The 19,859-nt window shown below is 46.5% G+C and overlaps 1 protein-coding gene across 1 annotated transcript in view; it reads left to right on the top strand.

Annotated features, from left to right (window-relative positions):
* TANC2 (tetratricopeptide repeat, ankyrin repeat and coiled-coil containing 2) overlaps positions 1-19,859 on the top strand; it is a 195,783-nt gene that overhangs the window by 164,473 nt on the left and 11,451 nt on the right. Inside the window, exons 17-27 of the mRNA XM_082297163.1 lie at positions 1,562-1,684; positions 2,716-2,952; positions 4,807-4,992; positions 5,861-5,954; positions 10,416-10,549; positions 11,145-11,268; positions 15,890-16,065; positions 16,455-16,587; positions 17,137-17,166; positions 18,056-18,147; positions 19,629-19,775. Coding sequence (XP_082153289.1) covers positions 1,562-1,684; positions 2,716-2,952; positions 4,807-4,992; positions 5,861-5,954; positions 10,416-10,549; positions 11,145-11,268; positions 15,890-16,065; positions 16,455-16,587; positions 17,137-17,166; positions 18,056-18,147; positions 19,629-19,775 — 1,476 coding nt within the window. The remainder of the gene's footprint in view (positions 1-1,561; positions 1,685-2,715; positions 2,953-4,806; positions 4,993-5,860; positions 5,955-10,415; positions 10,550-11,144; positions 11,269-15,889; positions 16,066-16,454; positions 16,588-17,136; positions 17,167-18,055; positions 18,148-19,628; positions 19,776-19,859) is intronic.

Here is a 19,859-nt window from a genome sequence, read left to right as displayed (position 1 = left end):
GTTGTATCAAGCTGGGATTTGTTTTTGCTGAAGGATTCACTCTGCTCCACAGTTCTGAAGAGGGAATTAGAAAAGGAAGATGCAAGCTGTAAAATGAGAAATAGGGCAGGCTTTTTTCAGCAGCTGAATGATTATGGTGTTGAATGTATTTTTTTCTTTAAAGGATAAATGTCACCTTTTTTGTCTTGCACTAATATCTAAGTGTATATATATATTCTAATGCAACAGTTAAGATTTTTATGGCATCTGTGATTATCTTCAGAGGGCCATTTTCAAAATATCTACCATTTTCCTTGGTCCTGATGGTGATTCAGGCACCTTATTTATGGGCTTGATAGTAGTATAACTATTTTTAAATTATTTTGTTTATAAATTGCTTTCCCTTTCCCAATTTCATCATCCTGAGTTTATGAAATTTAATATTGACCTCTAATGTCCTGCGTTGTGTCATTTCAAAGGCAGCATTTAACAGTGGCTTGAATTCTTGAGCTCTTTCTCCCTCAACACAAGCAGATATTTTTCTTGGTTTAGCTCTCTGAATTTTAAGGAAACAAGCACATGGAGCTGTTATTTATAAGAGCTTGTCAAATCTATTGCTTCTTTTGGTGATAAAACCATTTCAAGTGATAAATCTGTTGATGGCTAGGGCGATGCTGCAGATTATCTTTCATACAGAGGAATTAGAGGTTGCAGCCGAGTCCAGCAGTGGGTTGGGATGGTGATTCCTGCCCATCTTCCTTCAGGGGAAACAAATCCCACCTTGTGCTGCTGGTTTTGTCCCACCATCACCATCCCAGTCGCAGTCACACAAACCGGAACCGGATCCTGCTGTTTTGCGGGGATGGAAATGACCATCCGGCATGCAAGGAAGTGGAAATCAGGGTTTTCTTATCAAAACAGAATTCAAGACGCCTGTGCAGTTTCCATGGAACCAGCAGGCTTTCATGGGAAACCAGCAGCAGAACTGCAGCAGGCAGGGCATACTCACGGCACGGCTCCTGCTGGAGTGGCCTTCGCAGCCCTCTGCTCTTCCATCCAGCTGTTCACTGGGAGAAACCTGCTTAACTGTGGTCTGCCAGTTAGTGATGATGGAAAATACGTCAGACATTCTGTATATTATGTATAACGTGATCACGGACACCAGCTAGAAAGGCTGGAGACAGTCTGGTACAAGAGACCAGGACATGCTGCTCCTGGCTGTCCTTGAAAGTTCCTGAATTTATCTTATTGTGAGCAGATACTGTGTACTTTATTAAAAAAGAAAAGAAGTAGCAATCTGTGCTCCTTAACGTGACATTTTGTGAGGGTGTTGAATGGATCTGGTTGCTCAGAGTTTAATCCTGCCTTTCCTAGGCCTTGGAGATGGCTACTACCTTTACAAGTAATTTTCTGCAAGCTTATTAGTTGATTGTGAAGGTCAGATATGGCAAATTGTCACATTATCTTGGGTGTAGTCATTATTGTCCTGAAACTCCTTTGAAGTCCAGAGACCCAGGATGATTTGCCCAGTGTAACTGAGCAGATTTGTGAGCTTGGATCTAAGTTACTTTCTCTTTTTCAGGGTCTGAGTAAAAAAGTTGGGGTATCTTCCTCTATCCTGCAAGGCCTTTGGATCTCCTACAGTACTGAAGGTCTTTCAATGGCTTTGGCATCTCTGAGAAATCTCTACACCCCGAACATAAAGGTACTGGAGGAGGGGGACGAGAACTGGGGGCTTCAGAACTCACACAAGAAGCTCCAGCAATGGGCAGTGACCATGCAGAGTATTCACTGGAGCCATGTCCAGTGTCCTGGGCAGCCTGAGCAGTTTGCTGGGTGTTTATCCTGAGCTGAGGAGAGGCCTTCAGTCCACTTGAGATTTTTTTATCATTTGGGGTGGTCCCTCAACTCTGCTACTTTGACCAGGGATCTCCTTTTCCTTGCAATGAGCAAACAGTGAGTTTGTGCCTGTGCAAAATGGGATTTTTCCTTCCCGAAGATGTGGAATGCGACAACTGATGTTGGAACTTGACAGCTCATGTAAAGGGCTCTGGCTTAGATAGGCATGAACTCTGAGGTAACAGCAAATCCAACAGCATGTGCTCATGTGCTGGTTCAGGCACTTCTTTTACAGTGGTAATATGAATGTGTTGACTTAAGTGAGCCCATCTCTACAGCAGAAAGGATTTCAGACAGAGATACAGGTTTGGAATTGTTTTCTGACATGGAAGGATGTTTGTCCCAGGTCCTTCCCACCCAGGCAAGATGGGCTCAGTGTCTGTCCCCATGTCCCTTCCTTGTCACTCTCCAGCATCAGGCAGAGCCTTTTCCACAGGTGCCGAGTGCAGAGGGAGCCACGCAGTGGGGCAGCCAAACCAGCCCTAGAGAGGGATCCCATGGGAAGGATGCTGAGTACAGCTCTCTACAGCTGTGTGTTTTGATTCCCCATGCCTGCCATGTCCCCAGCTGCTGCAGTGGGGCTGGAGTGTCTTTGCTCCGAAACAGAGGGTGGCTGCACCCTTCAGACCACTTCCTAGCCACTTGTGGAATGATTAAACTGCTCCATCTACTTAAAATGGGACCATCTATTGGGCAAATGTTTTTACTCAGCATTTTATGTCCTTTGCTGTTTGTTTGGAGATGTGCCCAGGGCCCTGGTTTATGTTTCAGTGTTGCCCTTATGATAAACTCCTGTCTCTCATAAAGCTCAGCTAACAGCTCTCCTTCCCTGCGCAGGTCAGTCGGTTGCTGATTTTAGGAGGTGCAAACGTGAATTACCGGACGGAAGTTCTGAACAATGCCCCCATCCTGTGTGTCCAATCTCACCTGGGATACGCGGAGATGGTGGCTTTGCTGTTGGAGTTTGGGGCCAACGTTGATGCTGCTTCGGAGAGTGGCCTGACCCCGCTGGGCTACGCGGCCGCCGCTGGGTTCCTGAGCATTGTGGTGCTGCTGTGCAAGAAACGGGCCAAGGTGAAGTAGCCACATTGCTCAAAAGCTGATCTAAACTGTTCCACATCTGTTCAAGGCTGGGTAGGAGCTGCAGGCAGGACATGGAACACTGGCTAGGGAGCATCCTCCAGCAGATGAAGCCAGGAGGCTGCTTTTGGTGTTGTTTTTTCTGCTAAAACACAGTGGGTTTAAAAGTCCTACACTGACACCAGCTCCTGAGAGGCAGTAATTGGTGTCTGGAATTCAGGTCTGAGGTAGGAGCTGCCTAGTGACGCTGCACTGGTGACCTGCACAAGATTTCTGGAGAAATCCTTGAACCTCACAAGGTTAAAATGGCAACACTGCTTTTCCAGCACAAAACATTCTTTAAATATCTCCCCAAGACACATTTTCCAAAAATTTCCATCAACTTGTCCTAGAAAAATCCCCTTTGTTTAGCTTTGTGATGAGTGTTCAGAGTTTTAATTGTATATAATAAGACAAGTTGAAATACTTTGTTGAAGAAGAAAATTGTGCTGATTTTTGAAGTGGAGCCTCCTGGAAACAATTTGTGGTTTCTATGTATGTTTAATTTCAGTTCAAAAGGCAAAATATGGGTTTGTGTAGTTTTGGTATGGATGTCAGGATGAATGAGGGACTGTTTAGATCTTGCTGGGTTGTGTTGTCTGTAATAATGTGAGAACAGTATGAAGGAAAAAAGGAATTTTGCTTTTGTTGGATATTTTGAGAGAGTTTAGTGACAGAAGTCCTGCCACTCATAGTTTTCCTTGAATATCCCTAACAGTACTGAGGAAATACCCCAAAACACAGCTCGGTGTAGTTTGAAGACTGAGATATTGGCAGAAAACTGCAATATTGATTACTGCAGTAGTTGAGAAAGGAGAAATATTGACATATTATTAATGTGAATGTGTTACAATATATGAAATATTTCTCATATGTGTTATACTACTGTAATTTAGTGGTCAGGCCCTGGCATGGGTCACCTAGAGAAGCTGGGGTTGCCCCATCCCTGGAAGTGTCCAAGGCCAGGTTGGATGGAACTTGGAGCAACCTGGGACAGTGGGAGGTGTCCCTGCCCATGGCAGTGGAGTGGAATGAGCTGGTGTTTAAGGTTCCTTCCAACCCAGACCATTCTGTGATTCTATGAATTAATATTAGTAAAATACGTTATATGATAATTATTTATTATTTTTATGGCAAATAGTACATTGCAGAGCACAGAAGGGGTTAACCAGCAGGACAATGATAATTGACCTGCCTTTCTTGTGTTCTTCAAGTTCCTGTTACTGGGATAGCATCTAGAAATCCTACCTGATGTGTTCAGGCATCAAGTGGAAACCGTGCCCCAAAATACAACCAAATAAGTTCCTCCAGAGCTGTCAAGCACTGTCTCTATTTTCTATGGACTGTGCCTGCACTGAGTTCACGTTACGGTGTCTGACTGCAGGCTGAGGCACTTCTGGGACTCTCAAAAGAACTGATACCTGGACAACAAGCTGGTTTTCCTTTTGTAGATTTGGCTGAAGGAGATGATACCAGTGTGATTTCAACGCACAAGAAAATTTGAATGCTGCACTTCAGGACACAAAGGAAAAAATACTTTTGTAGTCTTTTAGTCTGAAGAAAACTGAAGAAACCTAAAAAAAATAATGATAGCTTCCCCAAAGCAAACATTTGTGGCCAAGATGGTGCCGGAGCCTGGGACATTGCTTTGGAAATGTTTGTTTTCTGGTCATGGAAGTGATCGTTTACTAGAAAAATGTGCGTTTTGCACATGTGGCATTATTTTGAAATTGGGATTGGAAACTCTGAAGAGGCAAAGATGTTTTGCGCATGATTTGGTTTAACTGTATTTTGTCATCTCTTTTCGAGGTGGATCATTTGGACAAAAATGGACAGTGCGCCCTGGTCCACGCCGCTCTCAGGGGACACTTGGAGGTGGTGAAGTTCTTGATCCAGTGTGACTGGAGCATGGCTGGGCAGCAGCAGGGAGTGTTCAAGAAGAGCCACGCAATCCAGCAGGCCCTGATCGCCGCTGCCAGCATGGGCTACACCGAGGTAGGGCCTACCCTGCTTCTGTGGGGAGGGTAACCAAGGGTCGAGCCTTTCCTGCCCACTCACAAAGAGCATCTGGAGGTGGAGTCCAGAGTACTTCTGTCCTGCTCTTCCTCCCCATTCCATCCCAGTGTTCACCGATCCCTTGGCAAACCCTGTGGTCTGGGCAGGTGTCCAGGAGAGGAAACATAACAAGCCTTTAAGTTGTCAGAATAAACTTATGGAATAAACTTTTAAGCAGGGGTAATAAGGTGGATGAACAGCACATTGCCTACACCACTCCTCCAGCGTGGATGGGGAGTGTGAGAACACGTAACTTTGGACTGTGTGTCGGGGAGAGCTTCCTCCTGCCATCCTGACAAAGATTTCTGATGGGGAAAATTATGTATAGAATAATTTAGGTTGGAAAAGACCTATAAGGTCATTGAGTCCAACCCAGTGCCAAGCCCACCACTGCCACTAGTCCCCTCCGCAGAGCCCCAGCGACCAATGGCAGCCCCTGTTCCTTCTGCTTTCCTTGAGAATGGGTTTCTTTCCTACCAAATACCTCCTCTCAGCCTCACCTCCTCCAGGAGATGCATCCGCTGCACACACCAGGTCGTCTCCAACAGAGCAGACGCAGTCCCACAGGGAACTGACCCTGCCAAGTCTCATCACGTGCTGTCATATCAAGACATTTGGTTGGGGTTTTTTGCTTGTACAGGGCAGCAGGTTCAGTGATTAATCTCAGGAAGAATATATCCTTGATCTCAGGGTGCCAGGCAGAGACTGTTCCCTTCCTTCTGTGTATTCCGAGCAGCTCGTGTGACGGTGTCAGCAGTTCCTGTGTAACACATTCAAGTTCATGATCTGACACATCGTTTTGTTTTAGATCGTCTCCTACCTGCTCGATCTTCCAGAAAAAGATGAAGAAGAGGTGGAGAGAGCACAGATCAACAGCTTTGACAGCCTTTGGGGAGAGACAGGTGATTTCTGTAGAAGTTGCAGCTTCTTTGTGCATGTTTGTGTTTGTATTCATGGCCTCTCAGTCCCCTGGTGCATCCCTGATCCCTGGCATTGTTCTGATGAGGGATCAGTTCCTCTGTTTTGATTCCAGGTGATTTACAGGTGTCAGCATGAGGCTTGCATTCAGCTTAAGTAAATCAGAGAAGTTTAGGTTTTGAAAATCCTGAGCTTCTGCAGCTCCTGGCTCTTCTCAGGAGCATGAGACATGGGGCATTCTGACCAGTCACTGATTTCTCTGAAACATGAGATGGACGTGCAATTCTGTGGTTTCTCTCTTGATATTGGGCATATTTATCCAAAGCATCTCCTTGTTTCTCTCTCCACCTCCCCATTACATGCAGCACTGTGATTGTTAAAGTATCCATTGATTTTCTGAAAACTCCTCATTATTTAAGCAAAGGTAGTTAAAAAAATATTCTTTTGTGCAGTATTGCATTTCTGCATTGATAGGTACAACACAGAATCCATTCTTTCCTAACTTCTCACAGGAAAAAAAAGGACAGCTTTAAATCCACCCCTTTAAATCCACTAAAATCTCTCTTTTTTGAGACATTTCAACTTGGAGTTGTTAGCTTTTAACTGCAACAACCTCATAAATATTATCTTTTGCCATTTGTACTCAACTCACTTATCCATTTGCATCATTGGTGATGTTCCTGTCAGGTTAATACACCCAGGTAATGTTCCTGTCTGGGGAATGGAGCATGGATTGTGATTCTGTCAGCTTTGCTTAGAAATGACACGATCCAAGGGGACGAGGGCTGGCTGGGGTGTGGCTCAGCCTTTGCTCAGGTTGTTTCTGATTTGGAGGAGGCGGGGGGGGGAACAGGGTTGTATTTTGTGCTCATTTGTACCTGTATCTTTGAAAGTGTGGCCTTATGAGAGCCATGTGATGAATGGAGTCTATCAGAGGGCATTGTCCTGAGCTCTAAAGGACAAAGCTTGAGGGATGAGGTATCCTGGGAAGGAGCCTGGCTGCACTGCTCTGGGCCACTCGCAGGGCACTGGGGAAAGAGCCAGTTCTGCACCCATGGGAATGTAACAGCAGCAAGGGCATCGGGCCATTATTAGACAAAATAGAGGCAACAATAAATAAGCAATTTCAAAGTGTCCCTGGGGTGTCATGGGAGAAAAAAGAAACTGGCTGTGGAATTAGCCCAGTGAAATGACTGAGCACTGGTGATGGGACAGCAGCTTTGTACCAGTGACTCACAGTGTGAGTCACTGTGGCCGGTCCTCAAATGGATTTTCCAAAAGGGTCTCTGGTGTTTGGGTCACAAGGACTGTCTTGTAAAATAAAACAGTGATCAATCCCTTCAGAGTGTGATCAAAAGCCACTGAGATGTCTCCCTGCAAAGCAACCTCATGGACAGCATCAGGCACTACAGATATCCCTTCCCTTCCCGTCCCGTCCTGTCATGTCCTGGGTAGCTCTGACATTCCCAACCTGCCTGTTTCCATCTCTGTTGTCCCACACCTCTGCCTCCAAAAATCCCAAAAGATGGACTAACTGGGTATCTGAGAGTTTCTCTGTCAGAGAGGGGTTTCTGAGTAACTGGGACAGCTGGGAATTGTGTGACAAATCACACACAATTAGGGAGCCATGTCAAAGGAATATCCACTTACACCATTAAAATTGGTAGTAGGTAAGATGGGAAAATGAGCCAAAATGAGCCAGCCACCACACTGAGCAGCCTTTTGTCTACATGAAACAAGTGTGTAACTTCATATGGAACTCAAGACTCTCTTTCACATAATTGTATTATTTTCCCAAAAGTAAATAGAGAGTTTAAATAAATTTGGAGAGAAATGCAGGTTTCCACCTAAAAATAGCAATCTGCTCTAAAAATCTGAATCCTGGCTTGTATGGGTTTTGATACTTGTTACTCATGTCTCATCTTCCACAGAGCAGAGTCGAGTGCCTGGCTCGATGATATCAGCCTGATGTCATCCAAATGGCAGTGCCAAGTGACATCATAAGTTTAGGAACTGCTGACAGCACACTATAGCCAACTCCAGATGGAGTATTTCCCCCTGGGACAAAACTAATATCAAAACCCAGCAGAAAAGTCTCTGAGTCACTTATGCTATCTCCATCAGAGCTGGAGGTGCAAAAAACATCTCCGGCAAGCTGTTTGTCTTGCTGCCAGGCTGTGAAACAGATACATGTGCTGGATAGGAGCAATTTAATGATTCCTTCTCCAGATAAAGTTGTTTTTTCCACAAGAAAACACAGCAGCAGAAGCAGAATATGCTGTTGCAGATCCCTGGTGTAGGAGGCCATGGCTTGACGTTGCTTGCTGACGGAGATGGGCACATCCACACCTGAACCCGGTCTCAGGCTCTGTTAGAGCTGTTTTGAGAAACACAGCAGCTGTTGTGTGGTGTTTATGCCAAGACTTGGTTACTGCACGGTGAGTTGTTCTTCTGGCACTACATCCTCATGGAAAAGCTGCAAAATGAACATTCCTGTTTACCAGCCCAGGATCCTGGTTGCTGCTCCTTGGCTGGGCTCAGTGGACTCACCTTGGTTGTGCTGGGCCATGAGAGCTCTCCAGCAGACAGTAGAACTTCAAACCAGCCCATTTCCATCCTCCACAGTTCCTCCTGGAGGAGCAAGGTCTGGCTGCTCAGTAGCACAGGAGCTTTTGAGCTTCCCTTGAGCTGGAGCTGCAAAGGACAGGCTGGAGCCACATACCCACACCAGTTGATTGGACCCTGAGGAACAGAGCAGCAGAAGGATGTGTCAGTGCAGGCAGAAGGGACTGCAAGGGAGAGTGGAGATAATCATGGATCGTTTCAGTAAAGTTTTCTCCAAAGAACATTTCCTAACAAACACCAAACTCTAGAGTGATTTACAATATTTTCATTGTTGCAAACATAAGTAATTTTGATGTAAAATACCTCAAATTAACCTGCAACATTTCAAGTGCAGGCAGGTTTAGAAATAGAACCCAGCAGCCCTGCATGCCCATCCCTCTGCCTCCTTCTATATTTGTAGCTTACGTTTAAAACCCACATGGATCTGATTATAGATTTTGCAGAATGTTCTGCTTGTGGCAGCAAAATGATTTTTCTTTTAACTCTTGGTGTCTCTCAACCCCAAGAGAAGAAAATTCAGCCACAATGTGGAAGAGAATTGAGAATTAATTAAATCCCCCAACATTAACAGTGGTGCAATTGGAAAGCCATCAACACCTTGTAATCAGCCAACCCACAGAAATGTACTTCAAAGAAAAAACAAGCGACATCAGTCAGAAATAGACTCCCACCTTCTGCTCCAACTCCTACCAGAAGCAGCAGAGCGTGGAGCCGGTGGAGCTGTGCTGAAGTGCACAGAAAGTTAGGGAGAGGGAGGAACCAGAAAGTCTAAAATTAATACTGAAACAAGTCACCAGCAGGTCCTGAACTTGGAGCTATTTTCAGATTGAATGTGTGTTCTCTAACTCAACCACACTTCTGAGTTATCAGAGCACATTTTGTCAGGGAAAGAGCTCTCAGGTGTTGCTTCTACCCACCTGTAGTATCATGAGCACACGAAAATGAAAGATATTTTTGGGTTTGCACCAAGACCCTGGCTGGTAGGATCAGCCCTGGCTGGAAACAAAGCCCAGAAACAGTGTTGTTCTTGGAAAACAGGTGAACAAATCCATCCTATTTTGCTTTCCAATTGTTTCCCTGGTTTCAAAGATCTACAGGGTGAAGTGGGATATGGAAAATAAAAGTCCTCCATCTGGATTACACTGCTCTGTACTTATTTGGGCAAAGGAAAGCCACAAATGTGACTGACATCAGTGGCTGGCGGGATCTGTCAGTGCCTCCTGCTTGATCCCTCACTTGCTCCCTTGTAGTCATGGTGAGATGAGGCAAGGACAAGTTGCTGGAGGTCTTGTCAAGTACCTGAAGACCTGTGTTTTCTCTGGATATTGTGCCCCTACTCAGACACATTCGGCCTCACAGCCTATGGCTTTGGCAGTAGGGAAAACATGGATTCATGATCACATCTCTTTACAGCCAAACCTGAACCTCAGTCACACTTTTAACCTCAGTCACATTTGAACCTCAGACACCCCTTGAACCTCAGTCACACATGCCTGTAGATTATTTTATACTTCTCATGGTTCTCATCCTGTTTCACTGACTTGCAGAAAACAATAAAATCTGATTGTCCTAAACAGCCTTTTTCCGTGACATTATGCAAACTTTTCATGGAAGAGTTGACCTTTGAGGTAACTAAAATGACAGGAGTTGAAACTGTACCAATCCAGCCCATTTTCTTTGTTCATTTTGCCTGCCGTGAGACAGGTTTGGCATTTCAGGCCCCGTCACTTTGGTATCCAGCAGAATGACCCAGCTCCGGATAGGAGAACACTCCCCTGAGCATGTGGCTCTTCCCTTGACTGCTCTCCTCTCTCGTGCAGCTCTGACGGCGGCCGCAGGGCGCGGGAAGCTGGAGGTGTGCAGGCTGCTCCTGGAGCAGGGCGCCGCGGTGGCACAGCCCAACCGCCGGGGCGTTGTCCCGCTCTTCAGCGCCGTCAGACAGGGCCACTGGCAGGTGAGTGGGGTCCTGGGCCCTGGGATGGCCAGAGATGTTGGGTCAGGCCATCCCTTCTGTCCTGCTGGAATACGCATAGAGAAGACAAGCCCCAGCTCTTCTGGGGAATGATCAGAGCGAAAAGAAGGGATACTGATGCTTCAATCACCCCAAGTTCTGGCTGGCTACAGACAGCTTTGCTTAAGTCCTGTGTTATCATAGAATCATGGAATGGTTTGGGTTTGAGATCTTAAAAGACCACCTAATTCCATCCCCCTGCCGTGGGCAGGGATACCTTCCACTATCCCAGATTGCTCCAACCCCCATCTAGCCTGGCCTTGGACACTTCCAGGGATGGAGGAGCCACAGCTGCTCTGGTTATCTCACCATTTGAGAAGCAAATGGGATGCGTAGGACTTAGAAGAACATTTTTCCTGTCCTTATACCTCTCTTCCTTCTCATAATTCCTAATCATCCATCAGCAATCCCAGAGGGCACCATGCCTGGAGGGGTGAGAGTTTTCAGAATGTGGGATCTGCTCTGCTCTTCCTTGGTTCTGGCATCTTCTTAGCTGGGTTGCCATGTGTAACCTATGTCCTGGCTTGGTGTGTTGCAGATCGTGGATCTCCTGCTCACGCACGGTGCTGACGTGAACATGGCAGACAAGCAGGGCCGGACACCACTGATGATGGCTGCATCTGAGGGACACCTGGGCACTGTGGAGTTTCTGCTTGCACAAGGTTAGAGCACGTGTTGGGAGGTGTTGGGGACCAGCCATGGCACATCCCACCACACCAGCTCCAGCTCAGCTGCAGTTCGTGATGTCAGGGTGTGGATTGTAATCCCACAGCTGGGAGAGCACCATGTCCAGCTCATTGGACAATGAGGCTGGAATAGTCATAGCGTTAATCTTGACTGGCTGTTGTGTTACCTGCTTGGTGCTCTCTGCCTCAAAACCACCCATCTGAGTTAGCAAATAAAATAACCACAGATGCTTTGAGCAGTGGTTTAAGAATGTGCCCTTGAACCACTCTGAGAACTTTCCCTGTAGACAAAAATGAGCACAAGATGCAATTGAACCGTCGGCATCGCTGCGGAAGGGCAGCCAGGCAAGAGCTGGGGACACGTGGTAACACTTCCATTTTTAGCTCTCATATTGTTACCCACATTTTTGACACCAACACCAACAGGAGGGTAAGGCCCCAGCACAGGCAAGGATTTGGTGAATTTGCTGAAAATAAATCAGCCTGCTCTGTACCCACAGCTTCCTCTGCTCAGTCCTTTCAGTGATGACTCTCTTTCACTGAGGGTTACTCAGCCAACAGGAACATGGGTCAGTTTTGCTCATTCTTGCTGTACCTGCTTGAGGTGAGTTGGAACAATTTGCTGCCTGTGAAAACACAATCAGTTCTTATTACTGCTGTTCCTTAGAGGCTTCTTTGTCTTTTATTTTGGACGAATAGCCAATGTTGGTTTGGTTGGGTATTTTTTTTTCCTAGAAATAGCATTGTTGTTATTTGATACTTTTATTCCAGGTAAGATCCCTCTTTGGGAAAGGATATTTCCTTCATCTCGTAACTGCCTATGTCTGACCTCTTAGCCAAAGAGTGAGACACTTGAATATTTTATGTAATAGTTGTTAAGAACATTTTTTCTCTGTAAAATCTACAAGAACAAGTTTCTCATTCCCATCTGTCTGTTCTGAGCCACAGCCAGTGGGATCCTTGCTGCTCAGTGCTGTAACCTGCACAGGGGTGTGACAAAGATCAGTTTGAGCTTTTTAGGAATTAATTCAATTAATTCTTTTCTGGTCTTCTGTTGTTTTTAAATCTCAAATTAACACTCTCCATCTTTGAGATTAAATGTGGCCCCTTTTTCAGCTTGACTAATAAATCTGTGTTTAAAGGCTTAAAATAAGGTGGTTTTTTTGTCCCCAAACTTGAGAACTGTGCATGCTGCTTGAGACTAACTCATTCAGAGGAGGTTGAAAATACAAGATAATCTGATCTGGGCTGTGGGATCATCAGCAAATGCACATAATGTTTCTTTGGACACTCTTTGAGAGCCCAAAAAGTCAAAAATAAGAAAATTTTTACTTTAAGAGGTCCATTCTTCTAAATATCATAATAAATTGCACTGCATACACTGTAACACGTGGTCCTGAAAAGTTAACTCAAGCCTGGGCAGAGTGCAATGATACACGGTGCATTTAATTAAAATGGCTTTGACAATCCTGCTCAAGGTTTCATTAAAATCAAAGTGTGTGAATCATAAGCCATAAGCATTAGTTAGTGTGTTGCAAAGCAAATCTCATTTGACTGTACTTGATTCATGCAGTCAGCGTTTGTAAACACATTTTATTAGCAAAGTTGCGGTCATCAATCAATTTGAAACCCAAAATTTCAGAGTTACCTGTGGCTTAACACCCAGAAATAATGGGGGTGTGAACAGGGAATTAGTAAACTTCCCTGGTGGCAGCTCTGCTAAAGCTGATATTTATACAGATCTGTGTGACACAAAGCAAAATAATTCCTTGTGCTCGTTCCATTTGGAGGGAGCTTGATTCTGAATCTCATTTTCCTGCAAAAATCAATGCCTTGGTGTTTTTCTTGAGCATCATCCCTTGGGGGTTACCCTGCCTGGGCACTGCAGCTTTGGGTGCATCCTCTGTTCAGAATCCATCCAACATCCTGGCCACTCCCTGCAGCTTTTTGGTGCTCCACGTGTCAATCTTTTCTTTTTGACTTAAGTGGGCTCATTGTGCCTGATGGATCATTAAATCACCAGGCTAGATGGAAGCAAGAAATATTTTATGATTAGAGTTGTGAGGCCCTGGCACAGGTTGCCCAGAGAAGCTCTGACTGGCTCTGGATCCCTGGAAATGTTCCAGGCCAGGTTGGATGGGGCTTGGAGCAACCTCGTGTAGTGGAAGGTGTCCCTGCCCATGGCAGGGGAGTTGAACTGGGTGGTGTTTAAAGTCCATTTCAACCCAAGTCATTCCATAAGAAACACTTGCAGTTAGTTTTTTTAGGGAAGGAGAGGCTCTCCCAGCCCTTCCCAGAAGCAAACTGGGTTTACCCAGATGGAATCCTTCCCGCTGCAGGATGGATCAGTCCCATGAGATCACCTTAAGCCACTTGCCCTTAAAACCATCCATTTGTTTCCTGTCTGACTGCCTCAATGCTAAATAAGTCAGAGATCCCTGAAGGATGAAGGATGCCTTTGGAGTCAAGCAGAGGCTGTACTGGGAGCCAGAGCTGCCTCTGGAGCTCAGTGTTCCCATGAAGGTTATGCCCAGCCTGCCTTCAAGCAGCCTCTTGGCATTACTGTTGTCTGCTTGCTTAGACCTTCAGCTGGCACTGCTGCAGGGGTACCCTGGAGTCTGTCCGTGTCACCCTGTGGTGTGGAGTGTCTCTTCCACTGGAATGGAAATGAGTGGGAAGGTTGAGTGATGGCATGGCTTTCCAGGCTTCCCTCTTACTGTAGGAACTTTCTCACCTGCTCCAGAAGAGTCAGAGGGAAAGTATAAGAGAAGACTTTCATGCTTTGAATGCAAAGCTGGTTCAAGTAAGCAGGAATGAAATGAGGCTTTATCCTGAGCAAAATTTGGGCTTGGGTCAACTCAGGATCATCTGGAGGGGCTTTCCCAGAGCTTCAGAATGGCTCCTGGGTGCAGTGTGGGCAACGTGAGAGAAGGCTGGCAATGTGTTGAGGTGCTGGAGAGTGTCCAAAGAAGAAAACAGAGCTGGGGAAGGATCTGGAGCACAAGAAGTGGCTGAGGGAGCTGAGGGGGCTCAGCCTGGAGAAAAGGAGGCTCAGGGGGGACCTTCCTGCTCTCCACAACTCCCTGCCAGGAGGATGCAGGCAGCTGGGGGATTGGGCTCTGCTCTCAGGGAACAAGGGACTAGAGGAAACAGCCTCAAGTTGCTGTAGGGGAGGTTTAGGGGAGGGATAATTTCTTCACTAAAAGGGTTGTTCAGCCCTGGCACAGGCTGCTGAGGGCAGTTGTGGAGTCCCCCTCCCTGGAGGGATTTAAAGGATTTAAAGATGTGGCACTTGGAGACGTGGTTAGTGGAGGGCTTGGCAGTGCTGGGGGAACAGTTGGATTCAATGGTCTTAAAGGTCTTTTCCAACCAGACTCAGTCTGTGATTCTGCATGGTCATCCCTTGAGCCTGTATCTTGCAGTCTGTGTCCCACCTTGGCATTCCTGATTGCCCCAGACGCTGTTTGCCACCTCCCCCACTGACACTCCACGCTGTGTTGAGAGCTCTGGACGGAGGTTCCTGAACACACCTGGAGCAAACATCCCCGTGCTGTGCTCCTCCACAAACAGGTTGTGCCAGCAGGGAGACCTCTTAGTCTGCTCTCAGCTGGACAACCTGTGCCGGCCAGGGATATGTCAGCTGGGATGAACAGGAATGTTCAGGAAATTCACATCACTCCCCCACTTGCTGAACATTCTAGAGGCAGGGAGTCTCATGCCGGGAGGTTTAGAGTTTGCCTCCAGGAGAAAAGCACTGCAGCAGCAATTCATCCCAGCTGCTGGCAGAAGCATCCCACAGGTAGCTGCAGCTCCTCGGAGGAGCAGAGCTGATACAGATCATCTCTGCACGCTCTGGAGCCAGAGACCTGGCTGTGCCATGGCAACAGGAGTTGTCTTCACGCCATGAAGAGGAGTGTTCACTTAAAGCTGCTGTTCAGCTCTCATAGCTGTATCCATATGCCGTGTGGAGCAATACTGACCCACTGGTATAGCAGCGCCATTTCCTCATCCAAGAAAACATCAAGTCCCCCTCTCCTTGGCTTGCAGTTGGCAGTAGTGTATCCCACAATGTTGTATTTATATTGGGTAGAGTTCAGGGAGAAATACTGCTGGAAATGGTGTACTTTTGGGTAAAGGGGAGGGGAGTGAAGAAGGGAAAAATATGTGCTTTTTTAGGAGAACTGAGCTGAATTGACTTAATTCCCATGGTGACCTGCTGAAACAGCAAAATGGTCTTCATCTCTGACTCACACAGGCTGGAATGGGGCTGGATTAAAAAAAAAAAAGCAGTTAAAAAGATGATGTCTCAGATGGGGGAAGTCAGATCCACTGTGCTGCTCAGATGTTTGCCAGGAAAGCTCGCAGAGGTAGGCGTGAAAAGGTTTGCAGCTTGGTGTGAATCAACTCGTTTGCCACAGTTCCCATCAGTGTATTTGAAGTTGCAACGAGGGTGGGATCGGTGGTGGGAGAGATGTTAATAAAGGAATTAATAGTTGTGTACAGAGCTCTCTGAAAACAAGCGTCCTTGCTGAGCAGAGGGTTTGTGGTAAACAGTGCTAAACAACGGAGAGCTGTGAACTGCTGCTTGTTCTTTCAGGTGCCTCTATTTCTCTGATGGACAAAGAGGGTTTGACATCCCTCAGCTGGGCCTGCCTGAAGGGCCACCTGCCCGTGGTGCGTTCCCTGGTGGAGAGCGGAGCTGCCACGGACCACGCGGACAAGAACGGCCGCACGCCACTGGACCTGGCAGCGTTCTACGGCGATGCTGAGGTGGTGAGTGGCCTGTGATACGCCCAGAGGAAATGGGCAGTTGGTGTAAAAGCCATAAAATCATACAGTTCAGCTTGATGTAGCAATAAACACATGGAGTCCTGGCCCTCCATATGGGAAGGTGCTTCCACAGAAGCTGATCAGAGAATCCCAGAATAGTTTGAGTTGGAAGGGAACTTAAGGACCATCTCACTCCACCCCGTGCCACGGGCAAGGACACCTTCCACTATCCCAGGTTGCTCCAAGCCCTGTCCAGCCTGGCCTTGAACACTTCAATGGATGGGACAGCCACAACTTTTCTGGGCAACCTGTGTCAGGGATTCTCCACCACTGTAGGGAAGGATTTCTTCCTCATATCCAGTCAAAACCTACTATTGGGCTTCTCATTGCAGGTTCAGTTCCTGGTGGACCATGGGGCCATGATCGAGCACGTTGACTACAGTGGGATGCGGCCCCTCGACAGAGCAGTGGGCTGCCGCAACACCTCGGTTGTTGTCACCCTCCTGAAGAAAGGAGCAAAGATAGGTAGGGACAGGGGAACACTGCCATCAGCTCTGCGCTCAGGCAGGACTCAAACAGTGGGGCTGGCACCTTAAAAAATACAAGTATAACCCAGGGGCAGCCTCAGTCCCAGCCGCTGCTTCACACTCTGAAAGCAGATGGCGAGTCAGGACTACTTGGTTCTCTTTAGTAAAATGGGGAGTTTATTTTTTTTCCTGTCTTATTACTTAGCAAAAGTTAATCAATAAACAACTGTTTCTTTGGCAAGGTCTTTCCTCTGGTAATGCTTTTTCTATCTTTACTAGTCTGAGTTGCCAAGTGTACTCTGTCCATGCCTTGCTGTGAGCTGCTGCGTTCACTTGCTCTGTGTATGCTTCCAGACCTCAGTGTACCTGCACTGCACCACACAGCTGCTCACGTTACGTTTTCCTGTGAAAGGGGATTTTGCTGGTGCATTGGCTTCCTCACTGCCTGCCTCTCACAGCTGCTTTTTTCCTTTCTTTTTTTTTTTCACCTTCATCCATTTTTTTCCCCCTCTCTCCTACAACTTTTTGTTTTCTCCTTTCTTTGAAGGTTGTCAGACGTTACCGAGTCGCCCACGAGGTATATCTCATTGCTGTCAGCATCAGCTTCGATCTGATAGCTTTGTCAGCCTTGCTTTCTCCTGTTTGATTTAGCCTGCATGCGTCCCCAACACCTCTAATCTTTTAATTTACCTCACCTTCAAATAATTTTTTTAATGACTGTTGCAGAGAATAACTTGAACTCAAAAACTAACCTCCTTCCCCCAAAACGTACTGAATCTACTTATAGAATATTGTTGACTTATTCTCACCCACACTAATGAGTTGTCCTCAAATTTTTGCCACCCCTTCCCTCCCAGTATTACTCCTTGAGATACGAGCTGGCTCTGCAGGGTGGCCCCTGTGCAGAGCCAGAGCGTCCCCAGCCCAACGACGCCTTCAGCACCAGCAGCACTTAGACACGACCTTGCCTTTGTCATTTTTTTCTGCCTGAATGGATTTTCTACTCTAGTCTTTCACATCTTGTGAAGCTGGAAATCACAAAGCACTTAACCACAAACCACCTATCAACAGTCAAACTGCAGATTTCCTAGTACACTTCCATAGATTTGAATTCAGAAATGTTTTTATATAACCACTCTGATTTTTCCTTTAAATACAGTTTGTTTCCCCCATCTCAGCCTGTTCCACATTCAGCACTGCCCTCTTGTGGAAATGGCTCCATCCTTTCCCAGACCATTGGGATTAGCCTTAATGACTGCAAAGGAAAACCACTGCAATGGGGATGACGTTAATTTAGGTGCCAGAGGAATTGTCAGCTCGATCCTTTGGAGCACTCTGCCCTTTGACCTTGCCAAGTTGTTCTCTCCAGCAGAAATTCCCACCCCAGGGTATTTTTTTCCACCCAGCTTCCTACCACCCTTGCATTGTATGAGTTCTTTACCCATCATGCATCCTGTACACTACAGGTCCAGCAACATGGGCAATGGCAACCTCCAAACCAGACATCATGATCATCCTGTTGAGCAAGCTGATGGAGGAAGGAGATATGTTTTATAAGGTGAGATGGGTGGGTCTGGGGACATGGAACAGATGCAACTTGCAGCATCAGTTGGTATGAGGTTTTGGCTGTGTTAGGTCAGTGGTTGGTCCTCCCCAGCCTGAATGGCTCTGTGATTCTAGTGCTGCTGCCTTAACCCATGGCAAGTAAAAGCTCCCCCTCACAGTGTTCCTTGTGTTCAAATCGTGTGGTTTTGGTTAGTGGGGTTGGAGAAGGGGGGATTGATTGCCCAAATCTGTAATGAAGCTGAAGCAAAGCCAAGTTGCTCTGGATTTGAGCCAGCACTTCATTTCCTCTTTGAAAACAGCAGGACCCAAGTGTCTGTTGGGAGTGCTGCGGCTGCCATTGCATCAGGTCTGGCAGCTTTGTCATTACCTAGTGGGCTCACTGTTGGGGATCAAGGCAACGGGATAGAACATCCCAGAAAAACTCCTGGAATAAACTTTTTGCAATGAAAACAGATTGTCAGGACACAGCTGGCTTTGTCATGTCCTTTAGCCCATGGGAGACGTTCCACTGTTACAGTTTTTTGTTGCGTGTTTGTTTTAAGCCGATCTTTAAAACCTGGAGATTTGCACACACACAGAAAATGTGCAAGTACAACAATGATTCACTGTGAGGCTCTAAGGGTGAAGCAGAAAATATGCAAAGCTGGCATTGTAATTGGAGTTATCTGCCAGAGATACATGATACAGCTGAGAAACCTGCGTCTACAAGATTTTAAAACTCTCTATTTGTAGCTGCAAATTTATGTCTGGGTCACAAGGAGCTGTGTGTGTCCTAGATCCCATCCTGCCCTCTTTCTCTCACCCTGGCTATCAGCTGTCCCCGTTCAGGGTGCACATCATCCCATCCCAAAATTAGTTGCCCAAAATAGGGAAGATGAGTCACCTTTGAAGGTGACTGTTGTTGCATACCAATAATTGTAAATGGAACCCAGTTAACAGACTTAGATGTAGACTTTTAAACATCTGAAGTCCAGGGAGGTGAGTCTCACCCTGTTTGTCCAAGTTCAGAGCCACGGCAGTGCCATAACATTTCTCTTTGCTATTGCAGAGGCTTCTCTGAGCCCCAGAGCTCCACCCAAAGTCCCAGTTTGTGTTCCTTATGCTCCTGGATGTTTATTAAGCTTTGGGTGGAGGGTGTTTTCCAGGAATGGGTAACTGATCACCCAGCTCAAAAGACCATCCAGCCAGGAACCAGATGGAGTTGTATCGAGTTAACACTATTTCTCCATGTTTCCTGCTGTAGTGTGACAGCTCTGTATGAAGTGGGAGATCTCAACTTGTGCAAGGCATCTGCCTTTCCAGCTCAGATGTTCCCTTAATCAAATGTTCTGCCTTTCCTTTCTAGGAAGGAGCTAAATAGTGAAGTTGCACTTCCTTAGCCACCTAAAACATTGGTGGGGCTGGTGAGTGAGTTCTCTGCAGGGAAGTAAACTCAACCCAAGGATGAGTTTTGACATATTTTCTTTCTAATAGAAAGGTAAAGTGAAAGAGGCTGCCCAGCGCTACCAGTATGCTCTGAAAAAATTCCCCAGAGAAGGGTTTGGAGAAGACCTGAAAACCTTCCGAGAGCTGAAGGTGTCACTGCTTCTCAACCTCTCCCGGTGTCGAAGGAAAATGAACGTAAGTGTCCCCTCTTTTCATGGCCTTGAGCACAGCCCGACAGCTTTGTGCCTCTGCAGAGGCGTGTCCACCCCTAATCATGCT

Source organism: Coloeus monedula, assembly GCF_965178545.1.
Source record: "Coloeus monedula genome assembly, chromosome: 26".
In the NCBI taxonomy this organism is placed as follows: Eukaryota; Metazoa; Chordata; class Aves; order Passeriformes; family Corvidae; genus Coloeus; species Coloeus monedula.
The sequence above is the reverse complement of the archived record's forward strand: the minus strand, read 5'-3'. Positions and strand labels throughout refer to the sequence as shown.